This window comes from Acanthopagrus latus, chromosome 3 (assembly GCF_904848185.1).
Source record: "Acanthopagrus latus isolate v.2019 chromosome 3, fAcaLat1.1, whole genome shotgun sequence".
NCBI classification, from domain to species: domain Eukaryota; kingdom Metazoa; phylum Chordata; class Actinopteri; order Spariformes; family Sparidae; genus Acanthopagrus; species Acanthopagrus latus.
In genome coordinates, this window is record NC_051041.1 from 14,906,419 (window position 1) to 14,923,257 (window position 16,839).

At 40.2% G+C, this 16,839-nt stretch overlaps 1 protein-coding gene across 5 annotated transcripts; it reads left to right on the forward strand.

Annotated features, from left to right (window-relative positions):
- Window positions 1-1,135: 1,135 nt before the first annotated feature.
- anln (anillin, actin binding protein) lies at window positions 1,136-16,286 on the forward strand. 5 transcript variants are annotated; one of them, XM_037092350.1, is made up of 25 exons: window positions 1,136-1,353; window positions 3,594-3,735; window positions 3,817-4,254; window positions 4,794-5,092; window positions 5,572-5,887; window positions 6,347-6,549; window positions 6,640-6,747; window positions 6,861-6,972; window positions 7,654-7,967; window positions 8,075-8,214; window positions 8,338-8,479; window positions 8,959-9,094; window positions 9,530-9,712; window positions 9,850-9,976; window positions 10,189-10,237; window positions 10,964-11,017; window positions 11,120-11,164; window positions 11,415-11,447; window positions 11,553-11,571; window positions 12,519-12,631; window positions 12,873-12,917; window positions 13,230-13,316; window positions 13,426-13,533; window positions 14,304-14,476; window positions 14,618-16,286. In XM_037092350.1, exons 1-25 carry the CDS (start codon window positions 1,336-1,338, stop codon window positions 14,730-14,732), a joined length of 3,519 nt encoding a protein of 1,172 aa, XP_036948245.1. In that variant the 5' UTR covers window positions 1,136-1,335; the 3' UTR covers window positions 14,733-16,286. The 5 variants fall into 5 exon arrangements, with proteins under 5 accessions (XP_036948245.1, XP_036948244.1, XP_036948247.1 ...); XM_037092349.1 differs by having other exon boundaries at window positions 1,137-1,353; window positions 5,569-5,887; XM_037092352.1 differs by lacking the exon at window positions 12,873-12,917 and having other exon boundaries at window positions 1,137-1,353; window positions 5,569-5,887.
- The last annotated feature ends 553 nt before the right edge of the window (window positions 16,287-16,839 follow it).

Sequence of the window (16,839 nt, forward strand, 5' to 3'; positions counted from 1 at the left end):
ACACACATACAGACAGACAGACAGACAGACAGACAGACAGACAGACCAATCCATCAAAATCAGAATCAGAAATCCTTTATTTGTCCTTTATCTCTGTCTCATAACAGCCAAAGGACGGTAATATTAGGTCAGTGTGCGTTTTAACCGCTTGTGCATTGCATCTGGAGTGCACAGTCGAGTTATGGGTGTCTTGTGATCTGTAGCCTGAAGGCTTGTTTTTTCTTTAAAAAAAATAAACTTTATCAGTGAAGACAGATCTTACAAGAAGAAGAATGTCCAGCAGAAATTCACTCTGTGACTGAGCAAAAACTATTTAACAAAACAAAGAACAAAAACTGGAAAGTCATAAGAAGGGGGGAAAAATCAATCAATTATAATTTTCTGGGGTCTGATTAATAGAAAAAGAAACTGACAAATGCTCGTACAGACAAGGTGCCTTTTTTAAGTTTGATATCTTTCAAGGAGTCAAAAAAATGCAGAAAGATCTTTCAAAAAGATTCATGAATTTACAACTCAGTATGAAACATTTTGCAAGTATTATAAGATTGTTTAACAGAAATTAATCTAAACTAATTTTGAGTCCTCCAAAATAATACTAAATCTAACATTATTATAGGTTAAAGCTGACAGAGACAGACTGTGTTCTGAGATCCGATGGTAAATTTTTTCCCCCAAAACAAATCAGAAACTTTCCAAGCAGAGGAAAAAGTGTTCAAGAGTTTCAATTCCATTTTTACAGTAAGTACATTCATTTAAATAAATATTAAATGGCTAGATCTCCTTCATTGTTTTAAAGTGCACTTCTTCAGCTTCAGGTGGAATAGAGTATTTCATATAGTTACATCTAATTCTCTTAGAGTAAGAAACATCAATAGAATATATATATATCTATATATATATATATATATATATATATATATATATATATATATATATATATATATATATATGATTTTTTTAACATAAATTCTCTTTTTAAGGGGGAAGGGAAACATAGAAACTTGTTTTTGCTCATGCTACTGGCTTGTTGTTAAATGACAGCTCTGTTCCGCCCAGACTGTGAGCTCAGCACAACGTCACACGGCTCGTTCATTCTGATTGGCTCTCAAGCGTTTCCGCCAACAGTTGGAGTCTGCGCAGAAGGCGCAGCGCTGAAATTCAAATTTGAACAGTCGTTGTTTTGTGCCGTAGAAAAACGAGGAAGCGAGAAGAGAAGCCGTGAGCCGCTCAGCTCGCCCCATTACGCCCTGTTTGTGTACACATACTGGTGTACAAGACTTAAACGCGGTTGTTTAAGTACTGAGTATCGACTACTGCGTGAGGATACTGACAAAAATGGATCCGTTTACCGAGGTGAGTCGATGAGCTAACGTGAGCAGGTTAGCACACGTAACGTTAAGGTTGGTTCGAAATTGCGGCGTTAACGTTATCCGCGAATACTTGGCGTACTATTTAGTACTTTTACAATGTAACGAGACACCTGTTAGATACATTATGATACCAACTTGTTAACTTTTGTAGCATTTCAATTTAAGCTATGCATGGCAATGGAGGACGTTATAATGTATATACATATACATCGAAACAGAGCCAATGAAAACATGTCACGTGTCTCTTTGTCTAAAACACAGATCTGTAATAAACAGATATAACAACCGACCCGTACCTAAAACCTGTGACTGTTTTTATATATGTGATTTTGTGCGTGTTTGAATGGTTGCTTAGTAATTTTGCCTGACTGCTAACTCCCTATGCAGTATTATAACATCCATGTCCTCGCACTTCATCAATTTGAACTAAACCAAAGTGCACCATAATTTATATAACGTGTCGTTATTCAAATGAAACTGCATTGTCTCCACTTAAGGCAATGGTATGTGTCAGCACTGGAAACTGTCCAACACTTGGCCCGATCTTCTTGATTGCTGTTGATGCAAACTAAGAACTACAACTGATTCATACCCCAAAAACGGTTACTGTCACTCCGGCATCCGAGCCAGTGGAGTTTGAATTCTCAAAGCCAGGAACCACAAGCAGGAGTGGCTCATTCCTGAAGAATGCTGTTAAATATGACCTCAGGTTTTTCCACACTGCCTGGAGAAATGGTGCAGGCGTTGAAGTGCAGCTGCAGGAATGTGCTGGGGCTTGCACAGTTAATGTACAAGACTGTAAATCAGATTGTGTGAGGCCAAAAGCAGGGGAGTGTCATCTGAAGAGAAGAGGAAGGAAAGAGGGCAAGCAAACAGAGGGCTCCTTTATCTCTGGTGGAGAAGGACTGTCTTGGGCTATTATGTTGGTGGTTAAAATAGCCCATACAGAGACCATGTGCTGTGTCTTTGTTCTTTATACTGTATTTGCATCAGTAATGCTTGATGGTGGAGACTTGGTGCATTTTGTCAGAATCTGACTAATTTCAAGTCTCCAGGCAACAAGCGTGTAATTATAAAGAGGTTTGAGTCTGTCAGATTCTGTGTCGCATTGTAGATAAAATGTATTGATGGAAGGCTTAAGCTTTGCTGCAGAGCCAAAACATTCATTCGGTTAGAAGTTGTATTTTTTTACAAGTTGTATTTTTTACAACTTCTAACTGAACAACTTCAACTTTGCAAAACTTTGGGGGTTCCCCCCCCCCGATTTCTCTCCTTTTCTGCCATTCCCTCGGCCAATTGGAAAGGAGAAGTTGTTCAGGCCAAAAATAGAGTTTAGTAGACAGAAACATTTCTTTGGCTCACAACGGTCTTTTCATAGAGAGCTGACGCCAGGCCCCTTCCTGTGTTCCACATGAGAACTTATTTCAGAAAACATATGTGGTGTCTAATGGCCTGAGAAAAGTAACCCTTTGACCATGGTTGAATTAAGTTAAAAAAATGGGTGATATACTTAATTTTTCTCCCAAGAGTGTGAAGATTGCTGCTCCTGTCATATTTGTTAGATGATTATGGAACCATAGCTGATTTGTACTACTTGACCACCTTAGTAAACTACAGTATTTATTTGTTTCTAAGTTGTCATGAATTTTGGACAGAGCCTGGCTCTGCTTCCTCCTGCTTCTAGTGTTTATGCAAAGTTAGATGAACTGCCTTCTGACTCCAGCTCTGTGAATCAGTGTGATATATAGTTGTTGTGCACAGTAGCTGCAGCTCCTATGCATGTAGTGGCTTTAGGAGTCAGCAAAATTCTTTTTATTCTCCACTAACGTACAACTTGTAAAACTGTCTCCACTGGAAGCCTCCTTTCTGTCGTTTATCTGTTGTGGATGATAGGGCCTCAAAGATTAATGGCTTTCTGTCGGAGCACCTGTTGGCGTGTTTTGGAAAAAAAATGTTTCTGCCCCATACAATGGAAGGGCATCCATAAATGAACACCTGTTCAGCAATACAATATAATCCAAAGCTATAAATAATACCTTTGTGGAGCTCATAAGGTAACACGTCAGAATGCCAATTCTTTGGTCATGTTTGAGGCTTCAGTTTGTGGTGGTGGTGTGCTATTCTAACTGATACAACAAAACAATGTACAGGGTAAGATTTTATTATTTTTGTATACAGCAAGCATTGGAATAACAATTCAACTGTTTTATTTTTTTTAACCAGAAATTGTTGGAGCGGACCCGGGCTCGCAGGGAAAACCTGCAGAAGAAAATGGCAGAGAGACCAAATGCAGCTAGCAGAGGGATGGTCAAAAGGCCATTGGCTGACACCAATAGCATGACCAGTGAGCCAGTCTTTGACAAAGGTAAGAGCACATATATGTTTCACTTTGGCAACTGAGTGCACCTCTGCTCTTTACTTATATTTCCCCATCACTTCCTCACAGTTCCACAGCCATCCTCGAAGCCTTCTCCTTCCAAGCGAAGTCGCTCAGGAGAAAATCTTCACCCTGCAGCCGGTGAGGAGAACCAGGAACCTATGTTGACGACACCCATTGCCCCCACGCTCACAGATCCTCCTACAGACAAGAAACCACCGGCAGGCCCTGCCAGCATCCGAAGTTCGTCCTCCTTGGAAAAGACCGCGACCCGACCTGCTGTCCAGTCTCAGCCACAGGAGCCGAAAACTGCACAGCCAGAGTCAAAGAAGATGGCTGTCACCCCTGCTCCGGATCCTCTAAGCAGAGAAACAGAGATGGTGTCTGCCATTTCAGCCCCACAGAGGAACAAGGAGGACCTGGTGGAAGATGCAGCTCCATCTGCTGTTGGCATGAGGTCTCGTCTGCAGAGGCTAGCAGAACAGAGAAAGTGCTGGGATGGAAGTGGTGAGAAACATTTGTGTGTTTGTTATATTTTTAATTTATTTGGCTCATTAGATAAAATCATTTAAATGTAGCAGTCAGTATTGTGAGGCACAATCTGTGATCAAGGTCCAAACCAAGGAGAAACTTAATGCCAAAAAAACAAAACAAAAGGTTAAAACCTACGATAACGGATTGACAGGACCTTTAAAACAGGAAATTACAGCAGACGGCAACTAAATCAGATCTTATTGAATAGTTTTCATGTTGGCTTCTTCTTAAGGCACACAGCACATATCTTCCAGTCAGTACAGAATGCATTTATGCAAGTGCACTGGTCCACAACCTTCGGCTAAATCATGCATTTATAACCGTATTTATCAAAATAAATTCAGAGTTGCCATGCTTGTCTGTAGCCTAGCCTTCAATGTAATAACACTAGTAAAAGTCAGGTCTCAGTTTTTCCAGCTCACTCAAAGCTAGCAATAGCCAGTTGTCAGGGGTTTTATGTCCAGTCACTCATATGTCTGATAGTCATATAGTTTTCCTCTGCCCTTTTTCAGCCGCCTCTGATGCAGGTCCAGACTACACTCCCCTTTCCCAGTTGAAAAGGCAAGACGAGGTCCCTCCATCCACCGTCCCCACTGCGCCCGCAGGAGCTCCACTGGGAAGGAGAGGCAGACTGGCCAACCTCGCCGCCACCATTGGATCTTGGGAAGACGACCTAAGCCATCCTAACATTCTCACCGAGAATCCAAAAGAGAAGCTTGGTACAGCTGTGACCAAGGTAGCAATCAGAGATGCTGCAGTGGCTACCAGCACTAAACCAGGTGCTGCCAGTTCAACTGCCATCTCTAATCAGGTAGGCTTATGGTCTTATTCACCAAAGTAATCAGTTACATCTGTCTGTATGATATCATATGAGCTATCAGCTACTGTGAATTTGGCCACGTCTTCATTTTATCGGTTGCGTGGATAGTGCTTCATTACTTGACTGCACCATTTCTATGAATATTTCTATTCATGACCCTATTTTAATTTGTATGGTGAAATGTATAATTTTGTCTTATTTTATTGTTTGTTCATGTCTTTAGGAAGTAAATCTCTCGTTCTTCCTGCTGAATAACTAAATAATAACTGAATAATGAGTTGATTGGCCCAAAACTGGCTTCTATTTTGAGAACTGTTAAATCCTTTGAGTATTTTTTCAAGCAAACATTTTTAAAACAAGGATTTGTTGTTCTAAATGCTCAGTTAGAACCTTGGACCACATGGCAGCCCAACTTGTATTGTGTTTTTCTTTTATATATATTAATAAATGAATCATTCTATTTATAGCAGGCTTCGAATCATCCAGCGAAGTCCAGCCGAGTAGTTGTCCCGAGCCCTCAGAAGGTTGACATTCCTGCCACCAAGCCAGCACTTAAGCCAGCAAGCAGTCCTCAGAAGAGCTCCATCCAGGGAACTGCCTTCCCCTCTAGCCCCCAGAAGGCCACCCCCTCCTCATCTGCATTAGTGCCCCAAAGTCCCCTGAAAAATCAGGTCCTCTCCAGGGGTCTCAACACCCCCTCCAGCCCCCAGAAGCCTGGACTCCATGCCAAGCCCATCATAGCTGCCAACTCTACCCCTCAGGAAAAGGCCACAGGCGGGGCATCTGGTGAGTCATATTCTAGTTAATTTAGGAATTATTTTAAAAGTTTCGATAAGGAATGATGATACAATTTTCAGACGTGCTCTAGATGGATTACTTGAGTAATCACATTCTGTCGTACTATAAAATGTTTGGTATCATGCTGTATATTAATACAAAAGTGACATTACTACAGTAATTTATGGTTTTACATGCCACCAAAAGAGGATATTTAAGAAACTGAACTTGTTTTTCCATTGTGTAATGAAGTCTGTAAAGGCCTGAACCTTCATGCTCTCCTCTTCATGTGATTTCAGATGATGTGGCCTGTTCACAGTGAAAAGTTAGTTAGTTTTGTGGCCAAATCTGATTTATATTTATACCTAATCATGTATCATTAATCATGCAGGCACATATCAGTAAGGTTGCTGCCAGATTTATACACTGTTTTTTGTGGTGGTTAGCTTATATGGTACATTCTTACAGGAGTAAAATCTTTTCTGGAGCGCTTTGGTGAGAAGTGCCAGGAGCGAACCAACCAGAGCTCCCCAGCAGGGAGCACTGCGAATGCCAAGATTCCCACTGTGACTCCATCAGTCACACCAAACACCAGACTGGTACAGGAAAGACTCAGAGCTGCCCAGGCTGCAAACACAGCCACTGCTGATCTCACCCAAAGACAGAAGCTGGTAGGTTACAGTTACTAGAGTGTATTCCTATTGTTGCAATCATTTTTTGTTGTTAGATTTAAAAAAAGAAAAAAAAAAAACTCATTTCAGGAGCGAGAGTCTGAGCTGGCTCAGATCCGCAGTCGCTTTCAGAAAGGGAGCAACATGTGGAAAAACAAAGAGGAAGCAGCAGAAACCAATAAAAGCACAGACATCAAGGTTGGACAACAAGCATCTGATACGTGACAAAAATGTCTAACATCTCACAAAAATGTAATGTTATGATACATATGTGAGATTATATTAAATAAATTAAATATTGTGCATTTTAGGAACAGCTTAACAAGCCTGTGGAGGCTGAAGTTGCCCCTCTGAAGCCACGGGATGAACCCACAGCACCTTCTACTGAGAGTACAGTTACACCCAAAAAGTGCACTCCTCCAGGTATTTGATAATATTTCCGTGTGGTGATGACAATTAAGTGAAGATTTTTTTTTGTTTGTTTTCTGAATGAATGTTTTTGAGTGATGAGGTGCTAACATTGACAGATGTTCTGTCAACCAATGTACCATTCTGAATCACAAATATCCCTGTAAACTGTGCCTTAGGTAAAGAGTTAGATATTACCATCCCAATGAGCTTCTAACTGAACAACGAATTTGCTGGCATGGCAATATCCATTGGCAGAGCTGTAGGGGGTATTATTTGTTGTCAGTTTGTATGCACGTATGTATTTCTGTTAGTTTACAATCCTGCCTTCAACGTCTGTGCGCACAGTATGAGGGGAACAAATTTTTACTCTAATGAAATTTCCTGGCTAGGAAATTCAGATTTTTCAGCAAGTGAAGTTTAAGCTGATAGTCAGTGAGAAAAGGAAAAACACCTCTGCCATTATCTGGATAAGTTTCCTTTTTTGTTTTTTTTTCAGTTGAACTGTGTCAGTAATTTAATTTCTCTGAGATGGCTTTAAATGTCACAGCGAGTTTGACAGTTATCAGTATTGGTAGATGTGTTCAGACTGAAGTGCACATTCCTGTGTGAGCTTCAACTGTTAATGGCTAGATGAACTTTCTGAGCCTCAGTAAAGTGGACAAATGTTTTCTAAAATAGACTGTTATTTAACAGGTCATGAGTTGATGGTCTCACCTCCAGCGTCAACATCAAGTCCTCTGAGGGTAGTCACCCCTAATATTAAGAAAACTACAGAAGAAACCCCAAAGGACAGTGAAGTGGTCAAGGAGATAGAGATGAATGTGGACCGCTCCATCGACTCTGCAGTTATCAATGGACTGTTTGAAGGGATCCTGGAGCAGGGTGAGGATCAGAGTGATGATCAAAATGAGGAGGAAGATGCTTTGAATATCTCCTCCATGTCCCTCCTCGCTCCGCTAGCAGAGACTGTGGCTGCGGTGGTGAAGAGTCCAGAGAGAAGAATGATGGTAAGTACCAACACGACATGGGGTCTCTTTTTACCACCTATTTACAGAGAGACCTTCTTGGTAAGGAAAGAAACTGCTTAACATTTATCTTTTATTTCTTTCTGCAGACGTCAACTCCAGCCAGCTCGTTCATCGTAAAGAGCAACACTCCAGACAAACCTAGCAAGTTCCAGAGATCTAATATAGTACGGACGGCCTCCTCGGACAGCAGTGATGCCTCAGACGAGGAGCTCAGATTGCCATATAGGTAAATGGAACGCTTGCCTATATGCCCTATATGCAGCACTTGGATGTATTTTAGTTTTGTGACCTACCTTGCTGTTGCAGTAAATGTGTATCTTATAGACGTGTGTGTGTGTGTGCGTGTTAGCATCGATGCATACAGGTCCACCCGGGTGAAAGACACAGAGAGACCTGGCGTGAAACAGGTGATTGTGAGAAAAGAGGACGTTTCTCAGAGAGCAGAGGAGCCCAGAGGATCCAGTCTCTTCAGTATCAAACAGAAGATGAAGGTTTGGAATAAACACTAAAACTTTGATTGATGCTAGATAAGTTTCTATGTGAACCCTAATATAAACCTCATTTGCATGCAGTAGGGTTGAAAAGTCTCAGACCTAGCAATGTTGCTAGGAATGCCCCTCTGACACATTAAAATCCAAAAGGATGCAGTATAGTCAATATCCATTCATATACCATCCCTGATAATGCTACAGGGAACAACAAATCCATACTGAAATATTGTAATCTAGTCTGCATCATTGCGATGTCTTTCAGTTGTGACTAAAAACACTGTACATGGTTATTCACCAAATACCAACTTTGATTGTTGACATTTAACTGATCAATATTGATATTGTTATCTGAACAGCCCTGTATTTAAAATACATGACTCAATTTGTAGAATGTGTCAGAACAAGTTTCATCTCCTAGTTAAGCTTTTCGCAGGAAGAACAAGCTTTACTATCACTATCTCTGGTGTACGTTTCTATAGATTCTGACCAACGAGATGAACCTGCAGCAGACAGTCATTCATCAAGCCAGTCAGGCCCTCAACTGCTGCACGGACGAGGAGCACGGCAAAGGATCCCAGGTGGAGGCCGAGGCACAGAGGCTGCTGCTGGTGGCAAGTGAGTTCCTCCAGACAGTACTTGACTTTTACCATGTAATCTTGTGTAGGGCTTAAGAAGTTATTCAGCGTTATTTCTAACACCTGTAGCTGTCTTATTACGCCTTCCTTCATTACATTTCAAAATGTTGCCAGTGGGTTCATTATGGGATTTATACCGAGCTAAAACAAGCCACAATATCACAAAAATATCAACATGCCACATTTGCGACCACAGCTATAATAAGATAATTAATACTTTTGGTTAATCTGCTTGTGCGTACAAGCAGCTTCTATGCTGTGTTTTTAATAAGGGTTATAGACATCTGCCTTGAATAAATAGCAAAGCCACCCCACTACAGCCCTTACTACATGTACAGTATTGTAAAGCCCCTGTATGTAGGATTTAGGGATTCTTAGTGGTATTATCAAAGCTAAACTTTTTTTTCATTCTTAGCCGAGAGGAGAAAAGCATTGATGGCCGAGCTGGACCGTCTGAAAGGGGACCCAACAGGCCAGAAAAGTGCCCCCGCAGCCCCAGACCCTACCAGCATGTCGGCCTCCAAGGGCTCCATCACCTTGCAAGAGTTACGCTTGCCTCTCAAGGCAGACTTTGTTTGCTCCACTGCCAACAAGCCAGGTAGAATCAAAATGCATTCATGTAATTTAAACTACATTTTCTCCAGACATTAGCTGCCTCTATTGCACAATATTGTAGATTTCTGTCGTCTTCCCATGTCTTTGAATTGATATCTTTCTGTCTTTCGATGATTGCAGAATCAACCAAATATTCCTTCTTCATCATGATTCGTGCTGGAGCAGAGAACACTGTGGCCACACCTTTAGCCAGCACCCACCGCGGCCTCAGTGGGGACACCCTTGCATTCCCTACCACTTTCACCATGTAAAGCTTGCGCTCCTGCTTATAGAAAAGAATACAAGTCCTGTTAATTGATAAATATGATGTTTATGTTTAGTGTGGTTGCTTGGGTTATTGGTAATCCAGAATGTGTTTTTTAATCAATCTGCTTTATATTGATAATAGAAGAGGTCTCTGATTTATCTTGATTGTGATTGTTGAAGACAACAAATAACCCTCTCCCTCTTCACTTTCAGATCTGATGTGTCCAGTAACTTTGAAATTGATATTGAGGTCTATGGACTGGTGAGTGTCTTACATCATGGTTTACAGATAGCAAAATAATTATACCCTGTACACACATCTGTCACATCACTGTCAAGCATTTGCTGGTTCCTGCCTCTTAAATGTGAGGAGTTACTGCATTTTGCCATTTAGGACAGTAAGTGAAGAGTCTTTGTGATTTTGACTTATGTAATAAAAATCCTTTGACAATGATTGACTTGAATAATCTGCTGATAATGGAAAATAGTATTTGCTGCCATATAGAAAACTCCAAAACCCCTTTTTAGCATCTTTTAACACACTGAGACAAATTGAGTATCATCAACCAGTAGAAATTGCTCTCTACTCCTGTCTTTTCCCCAAATTACTCCTGTTTAATCTCCAACTGAGTAAATTCTTTCTTTCTTTCTTTCTTTCTGCCTTTCTTTCTGCCTTTCTTCCTGCCTTTCTGCCTTTCTTTCTGCCTTTCTTTCTGTCTTTGATTTCCTGTTTGTACTTTCTACTTATTTCTAAAGTCTCCATATGCCCCTAGCTCAAGATGATAATGAAGGCATGATCCTTAAATTGTCAAATACTACAATCCTTGGAATAAGTTGATTAACAAGCCAGCTGTTAAAGCTGTGTTGCTTTTCAACTGACATTTAGTCATGGATAAAATGGTCATTAAAACATAATTTTCATACTGTAACACAGATTACTGCCTGATGGTTCAGTATAATTGTGTGACCTAATTGTTGGCATCCTCAGGTGCAGAAGCGTGAGGTCTGCAGTGACAAGAAGAAGAAACCCAACAAGTCAAAGGTAAATCCCCAGACCTAATGGAATACACACTTTCAGGGAATGATGGAACGTGCTTTAATGCGGCCTGTGTGCGTGTGTGTTTGTTTTTACGCGCACGTCCAGATGATATGGAGGCAGGTTTATGAGGCCCATGATTTGTGTATGTCGGTATGAACAGTTTCTGCTTCAACTCCCTCCTCACATGTTGGTGTCTGTACTCAGTGTGGGCACATGGAGTCTAAAGACCGTCACCACTGTACATCTGTTTCACCACACAGGTTTGGGTGGTCATTTCAGCTAGTGGGAAGAATGTCAACCAGCCAACAACATACAAATCCCCCCAGGCACATTAAAACTGTCACTGCCATCATTCCTTTTGAAGCAAAATTCACAATTTGATTTACCTTCATCTTTCTAGGCTATCACTCCAAAGAGGTTCCTTGCCATCACTGTAAGTGTTGTAACTGTATCTGTTGCCCTCAAGAATTTTATATCAAAATGCAAATTCTCATCTGTCTTGATTATGAATTTATTTCTTTAATCTTTTGTTTTGCAGAAAAGTGCCCAGACACCAGGTATGTTAACATTTAAAACCAAGTGCACGCATGCAGCTTCTTTCTGTCTTAAGAGTTCTGATGAATTTCTGTGTTGTGCTAGAAGCCGGTTTTTAGTTTGTTAGCCGACTTCATTTCTAAACTAAAGCACATGCCAAACACTGCTAAGTATGGCTTTTACTAATATCGATAATTTAATAATGGTTTACAATACTTGAACAACAACCAAGACAGATTAGATACAGACAGATAGATTTGTGCAGCTGACCACAATCTGCATTATGTGCAACTGATGTGTGATTGTAGCCACAAGGTTGCCAAAAGGATCTAGGTCTATTTCAAAACATTTTAAAGGGGGCACTGTGCTGTGCTGGAAGCTGTTTGTTTGTTTGAGTAAGAGAACACTTTTTCTAAACCAACCATTAGCTACTGTTGCTCTCTCAGTGGAGCGGAGACTGAGATAAAGTACTCTAATATACGTAAAGTCGCATCCTTTAGACTGCCGCAGAAAATCCAGCCCAAGTGCTTCACAAAGAAATCCAAAGCCCAGCAGCATTAAATAACTTAAACAAATCACCCATAAGCTTGCATAGGCAACTGAGAGGGACAGGGAAGGTCCGATGTTACACATGATGTTACACATGATGTTACACATGATGTTACACATGATGTTACAATCCACCCACATATGGGCAACAAAAAAGTGATTGTAAGAATTTGTAGCTCTAAGATGTTTTTAAAGAGCCCATTTTAAATGGGTGAGTGTTTGAGTATTGAACTTTAATAAAGCTGGGAGACTTGAAAGAGACAGATTTTTTTTTTCCCATAGTATGGGTCCAGACATTATATGGCAGTTTTTACTGAACTCTAGTACTCACTAGAACATTTAGACCGATCTTGATGTGCTAAATTAGTGGAGTGTCCCTTTAAGCCACATATTGATGATCTCTTACTCTCTTTGTTTGCAGTTTTGGCCAGTCCAGGGGGACCCAATGCTGTTCGCACCAGTAACTTTGTTCTGGTTGCATCACACAAGCTCACCCTGTCCTGTATTGGGAAAAACAAATTTCCTCTGGAGAAGGTATGAGAGCCACTTATGTCTCGCATTTTTCTCACTTTTTTCCATGTCCACACTTTAAGAACGCTTCCGTTTTCTGCATTTTATACGTGGTCGGCCTTTATTTCTATGCTGCATGTATGGCACCAACAGATAGCTGTTTGTGTACAGGCTCTACGGAGACTCACAGTATCCCTGTTTGTTCGCATGGGTTAGTATGTCCTGCATGTGCCTTCATTCATCTGCCTTGCTGTTTGTCTTTTAGATCAAGTATGAAGGAGAACTGCTCAGTGGCATGTTTCATACCAAGGTCACTACTTGTCCCATTGTTATGTGTCTTGTGTTCAGTTTGTGCGGGAAGGAGGGTGAACACACTCTGAGATTCTTAACTGCATTATTACACCATCACCAGCTTCATCTGATCATAAAGCTGTTGTCATTAGGAAATGTCAGTTGCTTTTATTTGTCTGGTTGTCAGCAGCTTTTAAGCCACGACTGTTAACCACCTCAACAGAAACTTGCACTGCAATCATTGTTTAACCCTATCTGGTAACTTAAACATTTATACTTTGGGAAAATGACGTCCGGACCTTTAGTGAAATGTCTTTACTTTGGATTTAAGGTGCCATTCTTGTGCCCACTGGAGGGCCACATCTACCTGAAGATGCAGTGTGAAGTTGGCTCAAAGGTGGAGGGGAAGGGCTTCCTGGTGAGCGCTAGCAGATCAAATCATCACCACACAAGTAAAGTAGCAAGTAATGCTGAGGTGGCTTCCGATTAGCTGACACAGATGTTTTCTGCTTCTTATCACCCTGCAGACGATGTTTGAAGATGTTAGTGGATTTGGAGCCTGGCACAGGAGGTGGTGTGTCTTATCAGGATACTGCATCTCCTACTGGACGTACCCAGACGATGAGAAACGCAAGGTAACTAATTGTCATTATTCTGTATTTTAGTCTTCTGTTTTAATAGACTACACTGGAGGATAGATACATACTGTAGATGTGGTTGTTTCTTCTCATGGAACTGAAAGACAACACCTTTTTTCCCTTTTTTAATATGCCTAGGGCTAATAGTCCAACATAACTGTAATGGGATCATAGAGGGTCAAAAAACAGTTTGTTTCAGTCTCTGTCTTCTCTTCCAGTTGATATGGAGAGGGGAATGACCCGTATGACCGCGATTAAAAAAACTTTTAAAGCTTAAGTTGTTACTGATAACATGAGGTTTGAAACGGAAGCCTTGACTCCCTGAATTATAAATATCCACAGGGAAAATCCCCCCCCCAAAAATTGTTGCACTGTAAACATAGACTAGTAAGTGCTCCCCAGTGGAGAAATTATTTAATGGAGACTTTGTTCTTAAATGATCTGAAACGTATTTTTGGCATTTCTGAACTTAATGTTATTCGTTGGCCAATGAATGTTAGGGCTGGGTGGTCTTAAAATAACATCAAAAATATTTTTTAGGCTATGTCATCGTGTCTTGTCAGTCTACTGTGTCTGTACCAGAATGTTCATGCAGTCCAGGGGTGGGGGCCATATATCTCTGTAGTGTGTGGAAATAAAAAAAGACTAGAAAACTTGTTTGAAATAAGGGCAATGTAATGATGCCGCACAGAATAATCCCGACAGTTTGACACCCGATTGCTGTGTTGACCCACTTGTTTTTTGTTGTATTTTTCCTCTTCTGTCAGAATCCCATTGGTCGCATCAACCTAGCCAACTGCACCAGCAACAAGGTGGAACCAGCCAACAGAGAGTTCTGCGCCAGACCCCACACATTTGAGCTGATCACAGTGAGACCACAAAGAGAGGACGACAAAGAGACACTTGTCAGTCAGTGCCAGAATACCATGTGTGTCACCAAGTAAGTCCCTATAATTTTTTTCATATATATAGAGAGAGATAAAGATGTCTAGAGATATATAGCTATATCTATCTGTATGAAAAAATGTCTTTGAATAACAGTGGCCCCACATTGCTGAACACTGAGAATCTTTGTGCGCAGGAACTGGCTGAGTGCAGACACTAAGGACGAGAGGAATTTGTGGATGAAGAAACTGAACCAGATTCTTGTGGATCTGCGTATGTGGCAACCAGACGCCTGTTACAGGCCACTCTAATACTGCGCTAGGTCACAACATGACCCTCCAGCTTTTGGACTGTCGATATCAGTGACACATCCAATTACTAAGTGCAATACAGAGTCAGAATTGTTAAACATTTCCACTTGTGGATGTTTTATTGTTGCCAGGTGAGTAAAACACAGATAATAGGCGAGCGGAGAGTAAATAAAGCCATACATTTGAAACATTTCAGTACAGTATTTTGTGTAGGAGTCGGGGTTTGGCACTATATTTTATTCATTTCCAGAGTGGTTTGAGACTTAAATGTTCTGGGTTATTGCTGTGTTGCCACACTGTTATATTTACGCAGATATTTAGTTTACTTAACATCTACTGCATGGCTTTAAATTATTTGGTTTCAATGCTGAAATCAACACATAAATGTTGTTGAAATTACAGATGAATATTAATTTGAAGCACCACAGTTTTATTACATTTTATCCTACATGTCAGCACAGAACTATACTGATGGATATTTTTGCTGAGTTTTACTTTATATATTGGCTTTTATAACTTGTGGCTGGACTTTCACGTTTGCTTCATTGCCATGCACAGATTTTTGATACTCCAGCTTTTATTCTATTTGTAATATTTGTTCAGTGTTTATGTAATTGTTTCAGTGTTGGAGTTGGATAAGTAGAGGGTAAGGTCTGTTACATATTCTACACTAAACCCATAACTACATTATTTGTTTTTATGTTAATGAAAAACAAACATTTTTGACAGGGATCCCATCTTTATACTGCACACTTGTGACCAACTGTTCAAACACTTTATGGTTAATACTAATGTGGTATAAAATAAAGCTATCAGTGCCATCTCCTGGTCAAACTATGTATGCATCACAGTAAATGAACTTACACACACCTTTGGTTTTCTGTACTACAGTTAAGTACTTATTCTGCGCCGATACAGACACATTTGTTAAAGGATACATGCTGGATTATTTATGAGACAGCCTTTACTCTGTCTGATAAAAAAACAAGATTTATCTACACAGGTGCAACTATTTGATTCTAGAATATATGCTTTTTTGTGTGTATGTATCAACGGCAACGCAACAGTCTGTTGTTTTAGTCAACTTTCTTGTTGGTTACAAAGAAAGAAGGAAGCAATAGATTTTAGAGTCATTTATCCTGTGTCATTCTTATTCAAGGAGTCATTTATATGTAGTTGCTCATTAAGCAATGAAATATGTGGTATAAGTACACATTCATCTTTGTAAGTCACCCATAGCACATTTTGCGGTGAGTATGTAACAGACTTTACTGGGACCCTTCAGGTGCTGATAAATGAAATATCAGATGGACAGATTGTTCGTGAAAGATGAGGTATATTCTGTTATGTTTAATTATGAAAACAAAGTTGGCAAACTACACAAGTTCAATTGATCCTGCAACCTTCTATATCTGTTTTTTCATCATGATGAATATGATTGAGTAGGAAATATGTTCAACTGGTTGACTTTAACAGACTTTTGTCAGGTATTTGTGGATCAGTGAGACTTCAATAAATGCCTGCTTTGACCAAAAATGGAGCAGGTTGCTTATGCTTCAGTCCTGTTTTGTCATTTTGTTGAAATGCAACATTAAATTGAATCTGCAATGAGATGGTATTTTAATAGTATCGTTTTTCATATAGAGGACAAATACTTTCTGAAAACAAAGGCGCATAGCTGCTGTGGTGAGGTGACTCTGAAATGGACTTACCATACCTTTAACTGTCAGAGTGACAGGAGTAATGCTGGTGGGAGTGCTTGTAAAGCATCAATGTCAGTGTCCATTTTCCCTGACGTCAACAGACAGTGTTTCAGGAAAAACTGCCTTTGGTGTGTTGGCCGGATTCCTGCTGAAATGTAAAAGTGGCTGATACGGTGGGGTCCACAAATCTGAGACAACTAGTCAAGATACTTCTATTTTGCATTTATTTAGAATCTACTGTTTTTGCTCAGAAACTTGAATATTACCATAACACTTTTTAGTGAAAAGTAATTCTTTTCCCCCAAACAATTTAGTAAGCCCCTCCTTACTTGACCTCTGACACTATCATTTACAGCAAGAAGCAAGAAGCATGTAAATTCAATTTCATGACATACAATACTGTG